Genomic DNA, 25,383 nt, shown 5'->3' with positions numbered 1-25,383 from the left:
AGACGGGTGTTTTTTTTTGGTTATAATTTGCTCTGCCAAAGATAACCTTCGAATTTGGAGGAATTACAAAACAATTCAAAAGAAGGATGAATGAAGGAGATAGGATTTCCTTTTGAAATCAGTAAGAATGATTGTTTCTTATTTGTAGGACCAACAGGATGTCGTTGTTGTTGCAAGCATACTGAACTGACTCTTATTTTTTCGTAAAATTTGTTTAACAAAATAATTGTTTTCAAGATTTATTTATAATTTTTTTTATTGTAATACATTCAAAAATGTGCATTAATTACTCCGGCACGTGGTCAATTGAACAGCTTGCAGTTTTCCAATTTCCAATTGGATAATTCTTATTCATACACAGATATAAAAATTTGGCCATTGAGGGCAGAAAGGGCTTAAAAATGTTAGCCCAAAAGGATGGGTTTTGTAATTAAATCTAAGTTGGTATGTTAATAATAATAATAAAATTGATTTAATTTTAATCCTGGAATGTTGCCCACTGTGCAGTCTATACCCGTGGTTGGAGTCCGTGCTTAATTGCAGACAAGGATACGCTCATTGAATGGTATATTTTTGGTATATTCCAACGCCATCGATGGTTGTAGCGAAGACATCGATGGTATCGAAAGAACATCGATTTTGGTTCCATCCCTAGCCAGTGGCCGAAAAAAAACATTCGTCAATTCTCCGTCGTCGATCGAACGCTGTATTTTTTTCCAGTGCAAAATTCGGCCGATGAATAAAAAGAGTGAATTGAAGTACTCCCTAAAAAATTATAGTAAATAAATGTAGTCAAAAAGAACGACTGTGCGAGAGAGGGTAATACAAAACGAGTGCTGTGGCTGAGGTGTGTGCGTATGCGTGTATGTGTGTGTGACGTTTACAGCAAAAAGTTCGGAGGTGTCGTCAAAATTTTCGAGTATTTAAAGTTAATGCAACCGATTCCGGATCGGATATGAATTGATCGCAAATAAACGATCTAATCGGATATGGAGAAATATTGCTAATTGCAAACAAAACAGGGAAAAACAATAAACAACGGCAATTTGTTGCTGCCGCAACAGTAACAACAACAACAGCACACTAACACCACCCCCTGTTCCAGCCTAACGGTTCATTCACAGTGGCAGAGGAATAAACAGTAGAAGAAGAAGAAGAGGTGAGTTCCAGCATCTTTATTTATATTTTATGTCTGGTTGTTCCTCTCTAAAAAAAAAACTACGTGTGTATGTAAACATTATCAACGAAAAATGGAGTGAGAAAAAATACAGAAACTTTCTTTCGCTGTCTGTGTGGCATTTGGCTTGCGAGTGTGTTAGTGACTTTGCTGCTGTTCATTTTTTTTACAAATTAGCGAAGCAGCAAAAGAAAAACTAGTAGAAATTTTGTATGCTTTATTTTCGCGCATTAATGTAATTAAAAGCGTCCATTGTTAATTGTCCATCATCATTCAACATCGCTTCGCAGCTTCGCTGGGAAACAACAACAATGATAACAGGGCAGTCCTGCCCTTCCTTTTTCCATATCCATTCTTATTGCGATTCCCATTGCCTACTTCCCATTTCCACTTCCCATTCCCACTTCCCTTTCCCTCTTCCACTTTCCACTCCCACCACATCAGCTGCTGCCCTGCAGTTGTTGTTGTTGTGTTGTAACCTTGTCATCCTTTACTTTCCACCCACTTTTTGTGGGCCCATACAGTGGGAGAATTCTGAAAGACATTTTGCAGTTACAAACGCAAACTAAAAGCAACTCAACAATAAAATAAATAATTTTAGGAAAAATGTTAAATTTTTTTTTTTTTTTGTAAACTAAAAAACATTTTTTCGAAAATTCGCAACATAAATTAGAAAAAAAGTACAAACGCAAAACCAATAAAGGCTTAGGTTTATGTAATGAAAGAAAAAAGTTTTCCATACACTTTTAGTAAAGAAGAAATACTTTTTGTAAGCTAGATTTATTTATATTTTCCACTGTGCATCGCTCCATCTTGCTCTGACGTTCTCTGCGCCTGCGCATTGCCAACACGGCGACACCTTGCACGCAGCGTTGCCACCTTGCACATGGCCCACGTAGACGCGACAGACAGTTGGGGTAAAAAAGTTAGTTATTTTTGCTGCTTGAGATAAGGTTAATAAGGTTAGTATTGTTATTCGAGTTCGTGTTATCTGAGGTAATCGGTAATGAATGTTAAAGTATTCTACAGCCTACAATATATTTTGGTATGGTTTATGTAATTTTTTATAAACTTACCATTAATTTATTTTGCATTATAATCAAGCTCTTATTATTATAGAGAAGGATCCTTACAAGACATTTTTTTTTAATTTTATTAACTTCTTAACTTGTGCCGGCTTAAGATAACCTTGTGTTTTGGTCTTCATTCGCATGTAGATTAAATCTACGTGCAATTCGGTGGTTTCTGTCAGCTTTGTTTAAAAGACATTGTGATCTTAAAGACAACTAAAATCAAAAAATTTCGGGTCTTGCTAGTTTACTACCAGATTATTTATATGGCTTTGACTTAAAATTTAAATTCGACATGTATTAATGTAAAGTTTTAAGTTAAAATTGAGGAAGGCCTTGTTGGACATGGAGTGCTACTCCTTTGGCCGCTGCTGTACTAGGCAAGCCGTACTCCAGTATATTTGTTTGTGTGGGGGGAGATGTTGCGTGCTTATTCAAATTTCAGTTGTGCTATTTATTTAAATCACGAGCATTAAAACTAGTGGAACACATGGAGCAGAAAGTCATCGTCATGTTAATTATGATCATAAATTTGCAGACAGTGTGGGTGTGGGTGTATCATCCGTCATTATCTGGGGAAGGTTGGAGCAGGATAGCCTTCATTCTGCCATCTCTTGCCAAAAAAAAAAAAAACAATTAATTTTTTTGGCTTATTCCAATCGGAATTCTTTTTGTTTTTAGCGGGTTTTTCAACTATCTGCTCAAGTGTTTTCGCCATGTTTCATTATTTGTATTGTTTTATGATATTTTGGCGCTTGTTTGTTAGTTATTATGTTGCCCATTTGGAACGCAAGCTATCGACCTTCGTAGCAAAGCCGCGAAAATATATATGCCAAAAATAATTTGCACTTGAGTCTGTTTCCCTATCGTCGTTGTTTTGCTTTTTTCGGTATATTCATATACACACAGTTTTTAACGGATCATAAAAAGCGGTTGCCAACACGTTTTCGCGCAACCATACTCAAACGCAAATTAAGTAAGCCAACTGGAAAATTACAGTGATCGCTAGAAAATCGGGGGGGTCCAAACATATTTTTCTACATTTTATTTTAACATGAATAAACAATGTTAAAAATGTGGTTGAATATCTTAAAAAATACTTTTTTTTATAATTTGAAACCTAACAGACTAATGTTTTTGAAAGCATTTTCATAGTTATTAAAAAAAGGTTAATAATAAAATAAATTTTAAAGTGACATATTGTTGACATTAAATAAAACAAATTACCTTAATTGAATACTCATTTTTTGGGTTCATCGAAATAAGTAATTAGCGAGGCTACACTTTATCGGTCTTTGGTGGTTTCCTCTTAAATGTTGTTTTAAAAAAAGATTGACAACCTCATGCCGTCTCTTGCGATTGCGCAGCTTCCTTTGTCCGCCGTCCCTTTCTGGCGACGCCAAAAGTGCCGTTATGTAAAATTGAGGCAATAGCTTCCACAACATAAAAAACATACACACAAAAAACCCCCAAGAAATATCGAAACAAACAACAATGAGACGGCATCAGCATCCACAGTCAGAGCCAAGGTATTGTGGCCACTTGGCCAACTGGAGACTTACCTGATTTACCTGCCCCAAAGCGTAGAAAATCAGTTAACAACAGAAGCGGTATAAGCGATACCGATATGTGTGCCAATCTCTACGCAGACGTGCTGGCATTTCAGCCCACAGTAAATGCCCGTTAATTAGAGTTAACTTTGGTTAGAATTGTTTTTTAAACTTAATTATTATTTTAATATCACATAATATTAATATAGTATTCAGTTTGGATTGTGATGTGATACTTTTTTTTTATTTTCAGACATTAAAATTGAGCAGTTAAATATTTAAATTATTTTGTTTCTGCCAATCCCTACTGTATTTGGTAAAATTCCAGATTTGAAGAAATGAATTTACAGTTTCGACTACAATGTTTTTTGTGGTTTTTTTCTATAGCTAGTTTTCTTTCCTGAATGTTTGAGCTTTTTTGCCGGTTTATATACATAGTTTTTTTTCAGTCATTCAACAGCAATTGCAGACACATATCGTTTTTTGTTATTTACTATGGCTCGGAACTGAAGGAGTTTCGTCTGTTTCCATTTCATTTTCAGTTCGGTTTCGGTTTCTGGCCGCTGTTGAAATCCAAAACGGCTCAAATATTGCGCTGAAAACACTTTTTATTGGAGCACTTGTGAATGCTACTGGGAAAATGTTTATCTCAGCCAATAGCAACTGAAACAACAATGGCATATGTACAATAATAAATGTTATCGTATTGATTCTATTGATAGAAATAAAATGTACATAATTTAATCGTGTCGTAAAAATCATTTATGTAATACAACTTGAAATTTAAATTTGTTTTGTTATTTGCTTATTAAAATTATTAAGCCTAAAGGTCAATGCTTTTCATGTGATGGTATGAGTTCAATAAAAAATCATGAGCATCCCATTAGGTATTAAAAAAATAAACAGCTGAAAAAACTAATTGCTTGTGTATATTACTGCCATGTTACTATGGCTTATCTCAATATTTTTTCTGAGTGAAGTAGTAGCATACAGCAGCATTTTGTGAATAAATTATGTTAATGCGTAGGGAGTTAGTAGGGGCTCTCGTGGGGTGGCTAAAAACTCAGGGGAGTTGTGTTTCATAATTTCATTTTGCGTCTGCTTTTTCCGTTTGTTTCAAATTTTTAGTTTACTTGGTTTTATCTCATTGTGCCGCCCTTTTACCCACTCCTCTTTGCCATACAGAAGCGGTTAAAATAATAGTGTAATTAATGTTGAAAAAAAATACAAAAAATATTTTAAAACAAATAAAATGAATTTTTAAAGATTTATAAGTTCTTATTCAAAATGTATCTCCATTAAAAACTCACAAACATTTGATTTGTTTAATTTGTAAGGAACTTTAACAAATAAAATCGAATATTTTTTAGTAGGCCAAACCCAATCCTATTATTCTGGCTCCATCTGTAAGTGCAATTCGTGCGATAAAGTTTCATTGTTCTCAAATCTTAAATTGTACTCGAGCGGAGTGCGTCTTTCTACTGATTGAAGAAATCGTCGAATTCTTATCGTCTGGGCCTCTTATTTCCCCCGTGGGCTTCTATTTCGCCTTTCCTGCTTCTGGTTATAATGGGTACTGCGCCCTATCAGTTGCTCTGCTGCACTTGTTTTTCACTTGTTTAGGATTCTAGTCGATAAATGGGAAATTGAGTTCGAGCTGGGGCGACACTTGGGACTTACGTTATTACATTAGCATTACCACTAATTGTGGTAAGCAGACAGGTAAATGCATTTTCTAATTACCATGGCCGTACAGTGGTCGCTCGTTAAGGGGCAAACATAATTGGCGGGCTTGGTCCGCAATGGGTTAAAACATTGTGACCACAAATGTTGATTAGGCTTTTAATTTCTTAATCGTCCCAGCGCTTTTGTAAGTTGCCTGAATTTATTTAATTTAACTTATTGTATATATTCCCAATGTAACATCAATTAAATGTTAAACAGAAGAATGGTTTATTCTCGTTATTATGTTTGTGTAGTTCGTTGATTTAATAGAAAACCGCTTTATCGGGTGTTTACTGTGGCTGACGTCACAGCATTGTCAAGGGCTCAATTGCAGTGCGTCGGAGTGAGATAGCCACTGAACAAACAATTCAAATTGGGTTAATGAGAGTTGGCCAACTCAGGGCTTGGTTCTATATATCCGTGTGTATCTGTGTAAACAAGTGGGCGGGGTTGGGGGCGTGGGCGTGGCATTCATGAATTTTTGATGATTGGGCTTAAATTACATTGGGGACAAAATGTGAAGCACAAAGACTGGCTGTGATATTAGGGAACATTCTTATACGGGTCAGACATATGATTAGGGTTTTGCCATCCCACTGGATTAGTTCATAACAAAAACATTAAGCCATTGGGAATTTTGTTAAAGAGACTGCTTAAAGCTGCTATTGGTTGTTTGAAAATCTTGAGTGTTGGCCAGATTTTTTCTTTCATTAAAGTGTTTTAGTTAAACATACAATTTTAGTTAAAACGCAACCAATGATTTTTCCTACCTGCTTCATGAACTGTGAAATGCCAGACTAACATATGTGATCTTTCTTGCTGCGCTCTAATATTGATCCGGTTAATCTATGAAATGCCAGTATGTGCCTTATTGCGATGGATGCGACTGTACGGAGAGGCATATGGCTCGGGGGCGTGACTCGAGATGCATTAAAAAATGTAAATGCAGATGCAAATGCAGATGTGTGTGCGTGCGCAAATTAGCAAAACAACAAATGAACTCCGCTAAATACTGTCGTCGTCCCGGTCACCCATGTATTATTCATATTGTCGGCAAAAAAATAGCCGAACACAAATCGGAAACAAAACAAAATAAAAACAGCAAATGAGCAAATTGTGATTTGTTCGAAAGTCGTTGTCAAAGAGGAGGCGGCGCGGGGTGAAAAATTAGCTAAAGCATTCACCATCAGGTTTCTGACTAATCGCCTGGTACAGTGCGGTCCATTTAAATTGGTCATCAGCATGGCATCAGCCTGAAAAAGATAGCGAACAGATGTGACTGTGGTAGCGGCAGATATAGAATTTAAGCGAGCCACAGAGATAAAATAAAATAACATTGCAATGAGACTGGCACAACATTTACTAATAATTAATTTTCACGAATATTTTATACTCTCTATTTAAAACAGTTTTTATCTTTTTTATTTAATTTCATATATAAATAGAAAAAAAATAATTTACAGCTTTAAAAATTGATAAAAATTCAATAATTTAATTCAAATAATTCTTCAATAAAGAATTTAGCTTAAAATATGTTAGAAATCATCTCTATAGTGAAAGTGAGAGGAAAACAAGTTTTGGGCATATTTAAAACCACATTTAAAATGCCATGAGTCACAGAATTGGGTTGAAAACGTTTACCTGCGACAAAGCGAACGGTCGGATTAAAATACCCTAAAAATAATAGGAAATTGTGTTGGTGCCTTTATTTTTTATTCCATCTGTGGGTTGCCGACGTCTAACGGTTCTGCATATATAATGCTAAAACCATGAGTCGGCTTGGAGTTAACGATTCTGTTTTTTTTTTTTTTTCAGCAATTCTCATAAAAAGCCACCGACTTCAAACGAAGAAGAAGGCGAAATGTGAAGAACTTTTTATGAATGAATTAGACTGGAAATAGTGCAGAAATATCTGCCAACACACATGTGAGCGTGCTTCAGTCTATATGTTAGCACGAGATTATATGTACACATATGCTCCTATGTATTTTCATATGCCTGCACTCAAGCTTAAGGCTGTAGAAACTTGAGAGGTCTTAGAACCCACAGTGGGCGTTAATAATTAAGGGGCCCAACTCATAGACCATGCAAAAAAAAATTATATATATAATATGTTGCCCTCTGTCATGTGTGGTTAAAATCGTTTAAGCTGAAAACTTAAAGAGTTCTCTTTCTCTCCCATTAAAATTCATTAATTTATTTCCAGAGGGTATGTTTCATCGTTCCGCTGGCAGAGTGTTAACATCTGTTAACCGACTGTAACTACAATTAGTTATCGTTATTCTCTCGGTATATATGTATGTGTACACTTGTATGCTGGCATTATTTTCGCTTGATTTGCTGCTGTCGCAATTATCTTTGCATTGAATTGATAGTGACAATGAAACAATGTTTAAAAATTACCAAAAATATACCTTCACATGGTACAGTGGCCTCTAGTTGAAGAGCAACTGTGAAAGATTAGGGAAACATATAATAACCATCTAGCAAAAAAAAGATCAAAGTAAATGTTAAAACAAAATAGGTTTTGGATGGTATTAAAAAAATATTAATGTAATTAAATTTAAACATATGTAAGTTTTTAAAGCGAAACGTTGCTTACATTTGTGTACAAATAGTAACTATGTATGATAATTTTGTTTGTAATCAAATAAGGTAAGAAAAATAAATCCGGCAATAGGTTCCTTGTCCTTCGTAAAAAAGTTCAAACAAATTTGTTAAATAAAAAAGTTAACTAAAAGTTTTAATCAGCGAGCTTGCACTGTAACCAAAATTGGGCAGCCTAAAAGTATGACGAGTTTAAATGGCAGTCAATGTGACACCCTTATCGATTTTCATTGATCTAAAATCAGGTTAAATTTCTTGTTAGGCTTTGTGAAGTCAACGAAAACTTTTACCAGAATTTACCCAATTTTCTTTTAAATTAGTGTCTAGCGTGGCCCAAAAGTATGCCTTGGATTTGTTTCTATTTCTAACACTTCAATGTGTGTGAGAGTGATAAGAGGTAAAGGTGTTATCAATGGATCCGCAGTAGACGAGTCTATATAAACGAGTATGGACAAATATTAATGAAACCCGCACGAAAGAGTGCCTATCAGTTTTACCTTTTGGTCATTGTTCTATCTTCAATCTTATTACCATTTTCGAATGCATTTATATAAAAGTGTTTTATTCGCCTTACTCGTTTGAGTACCTGTCAAAGATAATCCCACACGACGTGTCCGACAGACGAAAATAAAAAGCTAGTTAATTACATTGTACTGAAAAAAATTATTAAGAAATTTCTGTAGGACATTCTTGAAATTTTATTAATTTATCTTTAAAGTTTCTTGCTTTAGTAAGTCATATGATAAAGTACTGTAAATTAACGGTGACATCATTAAAATATATATTTATTTAAAATAACATTTTTATATACCAAAAATAATAAAAAAAAGTACAGTTTATAAAAATATTTCTTTATTAAATTTATAAAATCATTTTCCTTGAGCCATTATTTTTGAAATATGTTTTTTCATTTATTTTTTCCTTTTCAAAACCCTAATTTTTTTCCATACAATGAACTATGAACTCTACGAACTTTGAATACGATTGGTGTTATCATCGCAAACCAAATTGATGTTTAATGTTATGTATGGTTTATAGGTGTTAATTTTCCGTCTTGTTGTGCAATCGTAATCCCTTGCGAGCTTTTTTCAGGGCTAATCTGGCCAATCGGTGTTTGTATTAACACAATTATGAAGTAGCCCCACCACTTGAACATCGACCAGGTGCGTTTCTATTTGCTTTCGTGTAGGTACTTCGGAGACTCCTCAAGGCCCCAGTTTGGGGCCTGATATCGATAAAGATCGGCATGCAACCGGATGGGCGACGAATTCGCCTTTATTCGCGTTTATTGTATGCTTCTGGATTTGCAAAGCTTAATTGTGGCTAAATAAATCGTTTCCACGGCAACACAACACCTGCCAAAATCCGTTAGCACTTGTACCCGCATAATCAGCAATTTTTTATAGCGTTTATTTGTTTTATTCGTCTACGTAAAATTCTTAAAATAGTTAACACTATCGACCAATTCAAAAAAAATGGCTTAAACCAACTTAACAGACTACTTTAGTGCATATTGTGAAGTTTTTGTTGATACATGGGCGGATGGAAAAATTACAGATTGCGCATCGAAACAATGATTTTTTACTAATAAAAAAGGAGTAAACGGAAATTTGTTCAATTTTACTACCTAAAAATGCTAAATGTATGGGATTGGATTACTGGTTAAAGAGGGATTATTTTTTAAATTCAATAGTTTTAGAAATTATAGAATTAATGAACTGTTTGGATTATCTGACATTCTGAACACCGTTTCTTAGAGAATAATTTTTATAGAATTTACAAATTTGTCTAAAATAGCTTTTGAATGTTGACATATATACATTTACTGAATCAAAGGCTTGGCTGGCTAAATCATTGAATGTAAAATAAAAAGTTTTAGCTTCTATACAAATATCTTTTGAGAGTTTGTTAAATAAGTATTTAATTCAGTGCTTCTTACAAAATATGATTTTTGATTATGGTTAAACATTTGAGGATAAGACTTCAAGAAGCTATTGAATGATGACATTCACTGAATGTAGTTTGCTATCAAATGGGTAATTGCACAGATTGTAGCCTGATAGTTCTACAACAATACTACTGACCACTGGTGGTCATCACATTGACCAGGCCGGGCATTACTTCCGCCTGAATGGGTCCGTATTCAACCCGTTCGCCGTCCACCACCAGGATGCCATCGGAGCTGTTCGGTTCGATCCGGAATGCCCGACAGGCCACCACTTTGATGAAGGGATCCTCGCCGATGGGCAGATGGGTGCCCGTGTTCAGACTGAGCATGAAATTGAGCAGCTGATGGCGACTCACTCCACTGCGGATGATCACCAGGTAGATGAGGCCATCGTCTAGCCGGGATTCGGGGGCAAAGAAGACGTCTGATGAGAGGTGGGTGGTGTAGGCGGCGTGGACCATCACAAAGTCGCCATCCTCGCAGACCCAGCCATCTGTTTCCTGCAGTGGCACCTGCAGTCCCGGAATGGTGCCCGTTGGCACCTTCTCCGCGAACTCCGCGTTGGCCGCCTCAATGCGCTGGCTCACACTCAATCGACTGCGATTGGAGCGCAGACTGGGTCCACCGAGGGAGTAGTATGCCGTTCTGCGTGACATGGCCGAGTGCCAGCTATCTGCATTCTGGCGATAGACCGAACGATCCAGGGATATGGCATCGGCAAACTGCTCCGAATCGAGTTCGTCCTCATCTTCCTCGGGTAAATCACGAAATTCCCCAGCATTCAGCGGCAAAGAAGAACGTATTGCTGCGGGTCTCTTCTCCTTTTCGGGACTCTCCCGGGCTTCTTTGGCTGCCTCCACGGGTGGCTCCTCATCTTTTTTGTTCTTGGCCAGTAGATAGGACACCCTGCCCTTGTAGGTTCGCAGGGTTATAAGCCTTTGATGGCCCACAGCGTGAATCTCTGCGCTCCAATCGATCGCAGCCGCTCACTTTCAATATCGATGTCGGCTATCAGACCCCAGCCCACCGACAGGAAGGAGTACATCACAAAGTGCTTATCCCGGGGCGCCAGTTCCACCCTGACCACATCCATGGGCGTACTCTTGCCGGCAATGCAGGTCAAGGTGGCATGGAGAATGGGCTTGGGTTCGTACGGTTCGTTGCAGTGATGGGCGACACTTTTGGCCAGACCATTGCCCGAGCCGCACGGTATGATGCCCAGCGGTAGCATTCTGCAGGCCTTGCGCCAGTCCATGCGCTCCATTAGGCCGTTGAGTACTTCGTAGAAGAGGCCATCGCCGGAGGCGACCACAATGCCCGAATAGCGCTCCAGCAGATCCTTCCTGGTGCGCACAAATTCCTTGGCATACTGCGGATGTGTGGTGATCTGCAGATCGTACTGGGCCTCCGCTTCCGTCAGCAGGGGGGCCACCTGTTTCTGGAAGAGCTCGCGACCTTTGCCAGAGCCGGACTTGGGATTGAGTAGGATGAGCAATTGTTTGCCCGAGTCGGCGGGGGAACTGCTGCCGTTTTCACGCTTATGTTTGCGGATCGTGTGATGCCATAGCTGTGCGGTTTGGAGATTGACATCGTAGTTATTGCTGGATCGAAAGCGTAGAATCCTGAGGGTTTGCACACGCCTCAGGGGTTTTTCCTTCTTCAGATAGGCATAGATGTATAAATAGGCACTGTTATCGCTGTCCGGTTCGGGTTCCGCCTCCTGGCCCGGCACATTGGGATTCCGGCAGGAGTTGAGGCCACCCCTGGCACGTTTCTTAAGGCGTGGACCATACCGAGATCCTATGATGTCATCGATCCTAATGAGTTGCTCGTTAATTTGATCATCTGCGTCCGTTTCGCGACGCAGGTAAACTCCTTCGGGGCAGAGTTTAACCTGGATTTTAATGCTGTGCTTGCGGCGACTGTTGTCCACGAAAAAGATCTCGCTCAGTTCCGGGGGCGTGGCACCGCCCATTTCGGTATCCGAGGTGGGCGTGGAGGGCTCCTGTGCATGTCCACCATTCCCCAGCAGATTTTCCTCCGACGTCGCTGTGTTGGCCGTCATTATTTTGTTGGTTTTTTGGGTATATCTATTTCGTCTTTGCCTCTTCTTTTAGCGCTTCTTTGACCTTGTCTTCACATGCAAAAAATAAACAACACAAAAAAAAACACACAAACACACAATGGTTATAAGGTGGTGCAAAAAAAAAAAAAAATAGAAGAGCGTTTGCAAAAAATAAAATAATTGCCAACTTGAAAACTCGTTTATTTCGGTGTTTATTGTGCGTCGACTTTTACTATTATTATAAGTTTGGTTCCATCTGTGTCAAATTGGAGTTTGTAAACAGGTTTTCGTGCCAGCAAATTATATATAATTATTTCTATTTGCTTTGGATTTATGTCGAAATTTGAAAGCTCTGCGATTGGTTGTTATATTATTTCACTTGAATGGTAAAAACAAACTTTTAAGTACGCAAACAAAATTGTATTTAGGGCTTGTTTATATTTGATTTTATTTTATTGTATTCTTTATTTTTGTAGACTTTAGGAACCAGTTAATGATTAAGTTACTTTCTTTAAAAATTTGTTCAGACCGAACTTTTCCATTGTTTAATTTTTTCATTGTGTTTCTCAACAATCCACATATTACAAATAATATTTTTCTTTGCTACTGTGAGTTTGTTGCTCATAATTTTGATAGTACTTATAAAATGATTAGTTTTATTTTTTGTGGACTATATGTTGCTTATGATTTTTGAGTATTATTTTGAAGTTAATTTGGGTTACTTGTTATGATTTATTTAAAATGTAGTTTTATATTTTATTCTTATAGTTTGATTTTAAAAGCGTATATTTTAATCCCTTTGGGCTGGAGAATAACTTTTTAATTAGTTATTTGCGGCAATTCAATCAAAATAGTTGTATTTTTTACACTTGTTATTTGTTGGTAGTAACAAGAGATTGTTATGTTTACGTTATAATTAAATAAAGGGTTATTTTTTGTTGATAGCTCGGCTCGTTATCGCGCAGCGATTCGCTATTTACTATTTTTGTTCGGCATTACATTTAATTGTTTGTCCACATGCGATCGACGCTGTTCACCGTCGAAAGTCTGCGATGTATATGTATTACATATGGGGCTCCGATCCGATCCAATCCGATCCGGGTTGCGATCGCTTCCTGTGCGCTTGACACGACAATTCGTACTGAAACTCGGAATCGCGAGGGTGAACTAACCTTATTTTCAATGGAGATTTGGTTTTACGATTGCATTGTTGCTGTTGCTGTTACTGTTGGTGTTGCCATTGCCTTTGCTTTTGATTTTGACTTTGCTTTTACTTTCTCACATACACAAAAGCACACCCCACACACTTGTTGTATTTTGTTATTTTTTTGTTTTTGTTTATTGTCGTGTCGAAATCTAATCACCACGTATCGTATCGATGAGATATTGCTGCCTTTGGCTGCCTTTGCCATGTCTTTATCTTTACCACTGTCTGCTCCACTATTATGGTTTTATTTTTATCATTACTTTTATTCGATTTACTTGTAAGCGTTATGTAGCTTTTCTCAGTGTACTGATGTGCAATTGAACAAATTTGCCTTTGACTTTGGAACGAAAGCTTTTTGGCATTGCCTTTTGGGTTGTGAGAATGTTGCATTTTTTCACCCTCTCTAAGGTACAGTAAGTACCTGATACATTGAACATTTGCGGTCTTCTTTTTGTGTATAGTTTTGGTGATCTAATAAACTTAAAAAGTATATATCAATTTATAATTTCGGATAACTACTGTAGTAGTAGCGTTCCGCATGCAATAACAATGGAAAATGCAATGCAAATTTTCAACAAATCAGAAATTTGGATAACCCATCTATAGGGCAAATGTACGTTTACCTGCCACATGCAATAGCAATGTACCGACAATGCAATTGCTTGCTTACATAGACAATAAAACACCACTTAACCCTACCAGGGCCTTTCTGTTGGTTTAATCGATCATGTTGCGTGGGATAAGTAAGTAATATACAGCGCAACACCACCCATTGCGGCACCTGTTGCGTATACGTCATGTCGGTCTTCAGATCTTATCGCTTATCATATGTCCTAATGATATCTGTCAACTGGTGACTCATTCAATCACAATTCGCACGATATGTCCCATTTTACGCGTTTAATGCTTTTCCCAAAAAAAAAAAAATAAACACCCAAATACCAATTTCTGCAGAATCGCTGGCCAGGTGTTAGATTTGAATTAACTTGATAGGGTTTTAAGGGTTTGCCATAAATAAATCGCAATTTCTTAGAATAATCAAATTTTTTTGTTTGCTTCAGACAGGTGCACAAAGCAAATTTTTAATATTTTCTTTTTGCTTTTAAACTGCGCGTTTGTTGATATCAGTAAACCAAATGAAGATTGTAAAAGTGTAGTTGATATTGCTGACGGTCATTTTTGGACCTATACAAAATACAGTGGGGACTCAGAAATTAAAATGAACCAGCATTTAATATTATCAAGAAAAATGTACTCATTCGCTAATAAATTCAAACATCAAACTTCTCATTTTTCAAACCTTTTAATCTGAAATGACAGACCATTTGTATATTTAAGCATGTCGATTTTAAAACTTAAAAAAAAAATTAAATTACTAATTCATGTACCATATGTAAATTTTGAGTTTTTTTTTTTAACGTTTTAACGTAAACAAATTATGAGAATGATAAGAGTTATGGCGAAATATACAAAAGAAATAATAAATAAATGCAATGATAATATTTCCGTTCTTGGATTTGGTTTTTAATAAGAACAAACGCACCTATGACTTGCCTTTGTTTTCCTTTTTCTTAAACGTATAAAATAAAAATGTTTTTATAAAAACAAAGATTTTTATATATATATTTTAAGCACACCTATTACCAGCATTATTGACGCAAGTGACTTACCTTGTTGTATTTTACTGTAGTTAAATTGAGAGATACGCCTTGTAAAAGAAGACACGCCAAAGTGGAATTTTTAATGGGTTTAAAACGTTTGACTGGCTGATTCATGGAAGGTTTAGCGTTCGCACCTAAGTGAATCAGACCACAAAACGAATGCAGACACAGAGGCAAGACTACAAGACCCCCTCTTGGTAATTATAACTCGTTTATTAGTCTTAAAAACTTTGATTTATCATTTAAAAAGGGAACCACTCAAGTGGTTACTAACTGCATCATACAAATTCCATATATACTATGTATAAATAGACACCAACCATGTGTATGCACTTGCTCACGAAAAGCCGTATTTCACTGGCTTGTTTATCGTTTCCTGACCTACATATCTATTTGAATTTACTTTGCCTTTCAATTGTATTGAAACCGGCTGAAGCAGGAGCAGCTTTCTGAAGGCAGGGGCCAAGTGAAGGGGTGCGGCATTGTCTGGCCAGAGGAATCCATTAGATAATGGCCAGACGGCGGCTCAGAGTACCTCCAGATATAGACAGCTGTTTTATAGGGGGCTATTGGGGGTTAACACTAAATGATGGACTGCCAGTGTATCCATTAAATGTGTAAAACAAAAATAGTACACCTTAATAGAGGTATTTTCTGAACATTTTCTTTTTTACAAAATTATAGTGCAAACGTCTTATTAAATTCTGATGAAATAAATACAAAAAGTAAGGCGTGAAAATTGAAATTGCGTTTTTTTTTTATAGATGACAACTTTGTTTATCAGCAAAACCATATAAATTTAAATTTTGATCCCTTTAGATAAGATCATGCCATACTTCCCATAAATAAATCATACATCACTTTATGCAATAAAAGTTGATAAAATGTAATGTTCAAAGGTGTATAAGGTGTATGGAATCGAATGGATCCCCCTTGAGTATTCCCTTTCTTAGAATCGGGTAATGGGGTATGTCAGATTAATAGAAGAAATAACTACGACAAGAACTTTAGATTATCACAAATGCGATAGGATCGTCGTTCTGACGTTGCTTCACCAAAATAAGAACAAACTCTGCAGTCTTTCTACTGCATAAAAATCGAACTGATTGATCAGTGGAGAATAAAATCACAAATCGCTAGAATGTGAAACTTATCAAAAGACACCAACAGAGTAAAAACTACAAATTTATATTATTCCCAATCTCATATAAACAATACTGCGTCTATTATTGTTCTCCAACCGTCTTCGGCAATCTTTTACTCTCCAAATTGATAACTGTTCTGTTTTTAACAAGTTCGAACTTCCTCTGGATTTATTTTTGTTTTTGCCGAGAGAACTAGAAAAGTCAGAAATTCTTGATAAAAAATGGGGCTCTCTTTGGCGATTGTTTTTTTATTTTTTTTTTTATTTTGCAAATAGAGTAAGCTTACAAAAATTATTCTCACTGGATGTGACCAGTAACCATTTTTGAATTAATTTATTTCTTTCTTTTTACTCTTAAATCTTCTAAAACAGTTTTCTAAAATTTTATTTTTATTTTTTTCCAATCAACTCCTCGGATCTAATTCTTTTGATAGTTCTTGCATTACTTTCTTCTTTTATTTTGATCACTTATCTACCCTACTTTTGGTTTGAATTTTTTTTATGGATACCTGAGAGTGAAAAAGAGGAAAGTTAAACTTGATCTAGTTGCGTGGTGGAGTTGAATATACCCGCTCGGAAGAAATAGTCGCCAAGGCAATCAACAGAAAGCCCTGACAGCTTTTTCCATTGTTCATTTGCAGGTCCGCCCGCCCCCCACGAACCCCCCTTTATAAGCACGGGTTTTGTAGGGCGCACGAATAATAAACAGAACGAGAGAAAAACAAAAAACACAGAGGCTGGCAAACAGACTGGAATACTTTGCACTCGCTTCTATTTGTTTAATATATTTTGTAGTATTTCCATTATGTGGCATATGCCAGATCTCGAGAGGAGTTCATTTCACTGGTCCCTCGAAATCCGGTAACTTCAGTTTCGCTACCTACTATCTGCATTATATGCATGACAATCATTAATATATCAATGATCTAATGATTGTATTCTCTTGTATTTACAGTGTGCGAACTGGGAGCATCATGTGGCGGTCTTAGGAAAATCAGCAAAGGATTAATCATCGCGGATCGCTGATCGCGAATCGGGCATCGAACACCACAGTTCGCAACGATCGAGATCTAGGCAACGTAACGTAACCCAGGGACTTAAGCTTCAGCAGGGAGTATAGACTGAGATCGGAGATCGTCGTTCTGCGTCAGAAGATGACCCTGACCACAACGACCACTGCCTCATCAGCCGAGAGCCAAGCGAAAATGGACGTGAAGGGCGGCGCACTTCCCGGCGAAGAGAACCTGCCCACCTCCGAGATGGATCTCCTGGCCAAACTGGAGGCGGCCAACAAGCTCATCGAGAGCGATGCCAAGTCCCTCAACTCTCTGCACTCCACGCACAGTCGCAAGAACTCGGACACGAGTCAGATCAGCCTCACGTCGAGTAAGTATCTGTATGCAATGTACAATGGGATCTTAAAATTAAATGATGCAAGAAGTATTCTTGCTTTTTACTAATGTCGTATTTTAGTTTAAAGCTTTTAATATTTGTAAGCTAATGTTAGAAGCTATGCCTAACGATTTCAGTTTAAATAATATTATTAACATAATTATAGATAAACGCTAATAATTGTAGTACCACACAAAATATTATTATTATTATAAAGCGAATCTACGTTTAAAATGTTTAATACGCTCTAAATAAGTAGATTTAAAAAAGGTTTAAGATTAATTAATACCCTTTATGTTTTCGGTCAGGAAATTATATATTTATATGTTAATTATTTATTAAATATTAGAACGTGTTAAAAAAAGTTTGAGTTTAGAACAGTCCCCCTAATAACATTTTTATTATAGCAACAAAAAATTACTGCGTAATTATTCTATGGCAAAATCCATTTTAAAAGATATTATCGATAAGGAATTTCGTTTGGTAGCTGAGTTGTGACTAGGTGACTAATATTAAATCAGATTCTGACAAAAATCGATGACTAGATATACACTGTTCTGATAGATAAATAAATATAAATAAAAATCGTAGTTAATAGGAATTTATTCTATAAGAAAATAGTTATGTCTTACCTGGGTAATTAGTTTTTAATGTATTTACTTGCTTAATAAATAGAACTCGATGAGTAACAAGTATCGTCTTTACAGGTGGCAACTCGGTGGCGGAGGAGGACGTCTGGACGACGTGGGCCACCATCCTGAACGACTGGGAGGGAGCTCTGAAGCGCAAGAATCCCTGCGTGGGTGAGCTGGTGCGCCGCGGAATTCCGCACCACTTTCGGGCGATCGTGTGGCAGCAGCTGAGCGGAGCGGCGGAGGCGGACAAGAAACAGTATGCGGAGTACATCAAGGCAACCAGTGCCTGCGAGAAGGTGATCCGGCGGGACATTGCCCGCACCTATCCGGAGGTGGAGTTCTTCAAGGAGAAGGACGGACCCGGCCAGGAGGCCCTGTTCAACGTGATCAAGGCCTATTCGCTGCACGATCGCGAGGTGGGCTACTGCCAGGGATCCGGCTTCATTGTCGGACTGCTGCTGATGCAAATGCCCGAGGAGGAGGCATTCGCCGTGCTCGTGCAGATCATGAAGCAGCATCGCATGCGGCACATGTTCAAGCCGTCGATGTCGGAGCTGGGCCTGTGCATGTACCAGCTGGAGAACCTGGTGCAGGAGCAGATACCCGACATGCACATACACTTCCAGCAGCAGGGCTTCCAGACGACCATGTACGCCTCCAGTTGGTTCCTCACCCTGTACACCACCACCCTGAACGTCAATCTCTCATGCCGCATCATGGACGTCTTCCTCAGCGAGGGCATGGAGTTCATCTTCAAGGTGGCCCTGGCCCTGCTCCTCACCGGCAAGGAAACGCTGCTCTGCCTGGACATGGAGGCCATGCTGAAGTTCTTCCAGAAGGAGCTGCCCGGTCGCGTCGAGGCCGACGTCGAGGGCTTCTTCAATCTGGCCTACTCCCTCAAGCTGAACACCAAGCGCATGAAGAAGATGGAGAAGGAGTACCAGGACCTCAAGAAGAAGGAGCAGGAGGAGATGGCCGAGCTGCGGCGCCTGCGACGCGAGAACTGCCTGCTGAAGCAGCGCAATGAGCTGCTCGAGGCCGAAAGTGCCGAACTGGCCGATCGCCTGGTGCGAGGCCAAGTCTCCAGAGCCGAGGAAGAGGAAACTAGGTAAAGATCTCTGGCTAATTTTAACAATAATGATAGTACCAAGGTTAGAGTAGGTGTCTTGTTATAAATTCAAGTGCTAAATATACGAGAGCATATCTTGTCATTGATTTAAAAATGTATTGATTATTTTTCTACTTTTGTTTTTATATATATTATGCGATATTGTTTTGCCCAAAAAAGCTAATTGATTGGTTAAGTTTAAGAAATTCGTACTTTTTCTCCAATTGGCGCCTTTGCAACCATCAGACTTATCTTAACAATTCAGCTCAATGTTGTTAGAATATAATGTAGCAAAGTTAATAAGTGTTTGTTAAAGAGATTTGGCAGTGCGTTGATCTTTAGTATTAAGTCTTACTTGATGTACTATATACTTGTATTATATTCCAGCTATGCCATTCAAACGGAGTTGATGCAATTGCGGCGCTCTTATTTGGAGGTCTCCCATCAGCTGGAAAACGCCAATGAGGAGGTCCGCGGCTTGAGTCTTCGCCTTCAGGAGAATGTGAGTATATTGTGGCCATCTCCTCGAACCCATCCCTCAAATACATCGATCCCCGACCCCAATATCTCGGTCATGTGTCCTGTAACTAAAACGGAATCTGTTGCTAATCTTCTGTATTCTTTTCTATTTTATTTGATTTCTTATGGTTGTGGTGCTTCAAAATACACACACAAAAATGTTCGCTTTAAAACAAAAAAAAAAAACAAAAAAAAACAACAAAAAAAAAACAACAAAAATGAAAATAAATACTCAAATCCCATACAGAATGTATCCATCGACAGCGTAAGTATCTCGTGAGCCACTCACGCAACCTCGTTTTGTAGTCTGAATGTACAATACAATAACTCTGCCGTTCGATTGTTTTGCATGTTTATTGTTTTGCCCTAAATACATAAATAGAAAATAGAAACACATATTCGTATTTGTGACCAATAGGCTCAGAAATTCTTCAATAATATCGATTTCTGGGCTCTTTCCATCCTGATTTATTGTGCCATTGTACTATAGAAATTAACCTTATTCCAATAGTAGTTTTGTTTGTTTTTAAATATAAATCGTATATATTAGTATCAATTTATCATTAAATATAATCATGTACAAAATTAAACCTTACAAAAATATTTCATTGCTAATAAATCATATTACTTATTATTAAGCTTTAAACTTTAGTGTTATTTTTCCTGAATTTTACCAAGTTAAGTACGTAACGATGAATAACGTAGGATAATAACCCATGTAAACTTATTTGTATCATAGCTAACCACCCATACTCTGCATGCCCAAAACCCACTTAAATTTATAACAAATCAGCCTAAATTAATGCCATCTTTGCTTGCCATTTAGAACAACTCCCGGCAGTCGTCCATCGACGAGCTCTGCATGAAGGAGGAGGCGCTTAAGCAGCGCGACGAGATGGTCTCCTGTCTGCTGGAGGAGCTGGTGAAAGTGCGCCAGGGACTGGCCGAGAGCGAGGATCAGATCAGGAACCTTAAGGCCAAGGTGGAGGAGCTGGAGGAGGACAAGAAGACGCTGCGGGAGACGACGCCCGACAATTCGGTGGCCCACCTGCAGGACGAGCTGATTGCCAGCAAATTGCGCGAGGCGGAGGCCTCACTCTCGCTTAAGGACCTCAAGCAGCGGGTGCAGGAGCTGAGCAGCCAGTGGCAACGGCAGCTGGCGGAGAATCAGCGCAGCGAAAGCGAACGCACCACCAACGCCGTGGATTCCACGCCCAAGAAGCTGCTGACCAACTTCTTCGACAGCTCCAAGAGCAGCGAGCACACCCAGAAGCTCGAGGAGGAGCTGATGACCACGCGCATCCGCGAAATGGAGACGCTCACCGAGCTCAAGGAGCTGCGACTGAAGGTCATGGAGCTGGAGACGCAGGTCCAGGTGTCCACCAATCAGCTGCGGCGGCAGGACGAGGAGCACAAGAAGCTCAAGGAGGAGCTCGAAATGGCCGTGACCAGGGAGAAGGACATGTCCAACAAGGCGCGCGAACAGCAGCACAGGTGAGCACCCGTTTATTTAAATATTAAACGTGGCCATTGTGTATAATATACATCCATCAATCAATTTCTAGATACTCGGATCTGGAATCTCGCATGAAGGATGAGCTGATGAACGTGAAAATCAAATTCACCGAGCAGAGCCAAACGGTGGCCGAACTGAAACAGGAAATTTCACGATTAGAGACCAAGGTAAGTACTGCCTTACTTTCATTCTTTCTATATATGTATATATTTACCTATTTTACCCCTCCTTTGTATTCATAGAACTCGGAGATGCTCGCCGAGGGCGAACTGCGCGCCAATCTGGATGATTCGGATAAGGTGCGCGACCTGCAGGACAGGCTGGCCGACATGAAGGCGGAGGTGAGCAAGGGACGCCATTCGATGCCCAGAGCATTTGCCGCTAATCCCCCACTGCATTTGGTTTTGGTTTCGTTTTAAGTTCATTCAAATGCCAGCAACAGCAGCAGCAGACATTCACTAATAACACGCACCCACCCACTTTACACCCACTCAACACCCACTCACCCAACTGACTAAACCAGACTAAGACCAGAACAGATAAATATTTTCAATCTGAAGGAGCGCTTTGTTTGCTAGTTAACTTCAGGTCAAATCTGTTTGTTCTTAGAGGTTCAGAAGGCAATTTACCAGCAGCATTTGTTGAGTTTTAATCCTTTGTGTTATTACCTTCCATTGTTTTCTATTCTAAAAATGTAAATTTTAAAAATTATAATACAAAAATAATATAGTTTAAAAAACATAGGTAAATTTTGGTCAAATGCTAAAATCCAAACTCGTCAAAAATTTGCCAATCAATAAGCATTCACAGCTACAAAATTTTAAATAAATTGTGATTGTAAGTTAAAAGGGTCTTTCCCTGGCTGAAAAATTGATTTTCGAAATCAAGCGAGGATCGAGGATTTTAGAACACAGCTGCCCAAAACAGTCAGTATTTTGACTGATATATTTATTTTTACCAAGTAAGAACATTCAGATTGACATGAAAGACAAGTTAAACAGTTTGTATAGAAAATTCTTTATATTCTCAGGTTTATGAGTTTGCTAAGCTTCACTGTATACACCCTTTCGTTTCCGCTAAATGTGATTTTATTGTTTCTTTTATTTTGCGTTTGATTAATTTTCAAAACCCATTCCGTAACCCATCTGTAAGCCAAGATAATAATCGGGTATTTCTCATTGAATTTCTTTCTCACACGCAAAATCAAAAAACAAAAACACAATGCGTTGTTGGTTTTGCTATATAGTATCCCACGCCAATAACCAGCCCCGACACTGAACCGTGGAAATGGATAAGCTAAACTAATTTTAACACAACCCAAAAACGAAAACCAATTGAATAAAAACAAAATTAAATGAGCAAAATTACAAAAAAATAAAAATTAATAAAAGCAAACTACCGAAAACCAATTTGAAAGTCAAGAAGCCACAATTATCCTCTAATCTTTATTGCCACACTCACACACACACACAACCCTCGAAAACATTAAAAATCCAACCTCAAGCAGCAGGCCAATCTACCAACTACCCAGGTCTCTATGAAACTGCTCAAAGCATCTCAGTATTTTTAAGCATTGCGTATTTGTAGCGTTCGTTGACCTTAACTTTCCATAGTTTGCACGTTCTATAGCTTCTAGACCTTCGCCATCATTAATAGCCCTTTTCCATAGCTTGAAAATGCATGAATGATTCAAGTTGTTTAATTGGCAACATCAGAAAAACTAGTTTCTATGGTAAAAACTGTAGTTTATAAATTACAAAAATTAAAAATTAGCTTGGCTAAAGTTCTTTTCATAGTGAATTCCTTTCATTTACAAAAATGACCATTTAAAATATATAAAAAATTAGTTTTAACTTTTATAATATACTTAAACAGCATAAATAATTTAAAATATACCATAGTAAACATTTATAAGTATATTTGGTATTAGATATACATTAATTTTGTTGTCTAGTGTAATGGTTATTTAATTCACAAAGCTTTTTACTAGCTTTGAGCTAGTTCCGATCTAGTAAAACTTTGCCTCTGTTCTATGTTTTATTTTCTTGTGGGTCAATGACTTCACTCGTATTCGTTCTAAGATTGAATGCATTGGATGCTAGTTGCTGCCATGGAAATTTCATGATTTTAATCAATCTTCGCTGTTTTTTGTTTTGCATACTTGTGATGACGTATTGTGATCGTTGGTCTTGACACGAGTACTTGTCATCAGTTGATGCTGTTTTGACACGAGTTCGTTTTGGCCTTGCCATAAATTTCACATCAGCTTTGGAGTATTTATTTAGATTTTTAATTGAAACGTTTTGGTCCCTGAGGAAACGTTCCTAGACCTGTGATTTATTGAAATGCGTTTTGTAATATTATTAATTTTCTGCACGCTTGCATGCCTTCTTATCGAACAGACATATTCATAGCAACTAATCAATAAGGTATTTAAGACACGTTTCTGTAGACAAACACTTTAATCAAAACTCTGTGTAATCAGATCTATGTTTTTCTTATTTGTAATTTACTAAGTAAAGCAATTAAAGGCGGTTTTTATAGGCATATTTTTTTTAGATAGTTTATTGATAACTATTTAAAATATTTATTTAGCTCCTATAATTGTCAAGGAAATTTATTTTGAAGAATTCAAATCTGTTCCGTTCTCAAAAAATTGCACTTAAACGTGTTAAAGTCTAATTTTATTTAAAGAGAAATCTTTTAAACATTTTAGCCGCATGACCAAAATTTAATAATTGCTTTGGCCTTGTAACTGTTAATATGGTTTTTTTTAACTATTTCTTTTCAAATAATATTTAAAAGAACTTTCTACTAATGAAGCCTTTTTGATTTACTATAGCTGACGGCGCTAAAGAGTCGTGGCAAATATCCGGGCACAAAACTGCGCAGCTCATCGATCCAATCGATCGAATCGACCGAGATCGACTTCAACGATCTGAATATGGTGAGGCGCGGGAGTACGGAGCTGTCGACATAACCTAGAGATCGACCAGATCCAGCAGATCCTCACCAAACAAGAACCACAAACACAACCACAACCAGGAGAATAGCAGCGAGTGAGAGGGAAGAGAAGAATCAGGGCAGTACAGGATATACCCATAGGTATATGGGGAAGCGAGCTGAAGCCGATATATATATATATATATGCATCATTGATATATATGTAAGGGCAGGCCTGTGATCACAAAAACGGAACGAATCGGATGGAGCATCAGCATCGGGCACAGCAAGTTAATTAAGGAGCGAGGAGGAGAGAGAAGAATAGTTGCAATCACATTACAAAACTATTTTATTTATGTTAATATTCGTTTAAACTTTACTATTACGATATAGCATATTTTAGTATGATTATTTGTATCAACCTTTTTTTTTGGCAATAACTTTATTACTGTTATGTTTTACAATCGAAACACACTCATATTTATTTATTTTAAATCCTAACTGAAACGATATTGTGAGTATTTTACACCCCCTGTACATTGATCGATGGCAACTGATCCGATGCGATGGATTGGAAATAGGTGATTGGCATTTGGCATTTGGATATCCCCTAGATATATAGCACATATGCGCAAAGCAATGAATTTTATGTATACCCCCAAATACCCATTTACCCTTACCAAGCATCCTGTGAATCACTTTTAATGTAAGTTTTAAGCGGATCAAATTGTTCTTTGGCCAGGCGAAGAAAACGTTTTTAATCAATACGCCGACTTTTTAAAGTGTACACATTTATCGGTTTCTCCATATGCTTTGTATTATGATTTCATCCCCGTAGAATGATATTAACACTTATACACACATTTGTCTGGAATGAATTTTGTAACTCTCGTATAGTAAGCTAAACCAATTTAAACCTTAAACTAAAATAAAACCAAGTGCGAAAGACAAAGTAACAAGCGTGGCCAAATGCAGAGAGAAATGCAAGATGAAAAACTGAAAAACAAATATTATACAACTATTACAAATAGTTTAAAACAATATGTGAAAGAACCACGAGAAAAGGTCCCCCATTTTCTGCCCGTTTTAAGAACGATATTGCGATAACGACTACGA

The 25,383-nt window shown here is 37.7% G+C and overlaps 2 protein-coding genes across 6 annotated transcripts; one reads left to right on the top strand and one right to left on the bottom strand.

Annotated features, from left to right (window-relative positions):
• Window positions 1-647: 647 nt before the first annotated feature.
• LOC128261169 (ecotropic viral integration site 5 ortholog) lies at window positions 648-25,237 on the top strand. Of its 5 annotated transcripts, none has more exons than XM_052994711.1 (9): window positions 648-1,159; window positions 17,110-17,540; window positions 18,254-19,289; window positions 19,677-19,791; window positions 20,056-20,073; window positions 20,635-21,302; window positions 21,374-21,491; window positions 21,567-21,665; window positions 24,167-25,237. In XM_052994711.1, exons 2-9 carry the CDS (start codon window positions 17,309-17,311, stop codon window positions 24,302-24,304), a joined length of 2,424 nt encoding a protein of 807 aa, XP_052850671.1. In that variant the 5' UTR covers window positions 648-1,159; window positions 17,110-17,308; the 3' UTR covers window positions 24,305-25,237. The 5 variants fall into 5 exon arrangements, with proteins under 5 accessions (XP_052850671.1, XP_052850675.1, XP_052850674.1 ...); XM_052994715.1 differs by lacking the exon at window positions 24,167-25,237 and adding an exon at window positions 22,571-22,705; XM_052994713.1 differs by lacking the exon at window positions 648-1,159 and adding an exon at window positions 16,918-17,015.
• On the bottom strand, window positions 9,523-13,469 carry LOC128261170 (sphingosine kinase 1). The gene is given in 3 exon segments (XM_052994717.1): window positions 9,523-11,017; window positions 11,020-12,211; window positions 13,052-13,469. Coding segments are annotated over 2 exon segments (1,935 nt in total). The 5' UTR covers window positions 12,143-12,211; window positions 13,052-13,469; the 3' UTR covers window positions 9,523-10,205.
• Window positions 25,238-25,383: the final 146 nt, after the last annotated feature.

The sequence above is a fragment of the Drosophila gunungcola genome, assembly GCF_025200985.1.
Source record: "Drosophila gunungcola strain Sukarami chromosome X unlocalized genomic scaffold, Dgunungcola_SK_2 000056F, whole genome shotgun sequence".
Lineage (NCBI taxonomy): Eukaryota > Metazoa > Arthropoda > Insecta > Diptera > Drosophilidae > Drosophila > Drosophila gunungcola.
The sequence above is the reverse complement of the archived record's forward strand: the minus strand, read 5'-3'. Positions and strand labels throughout refer to the sequence as shown.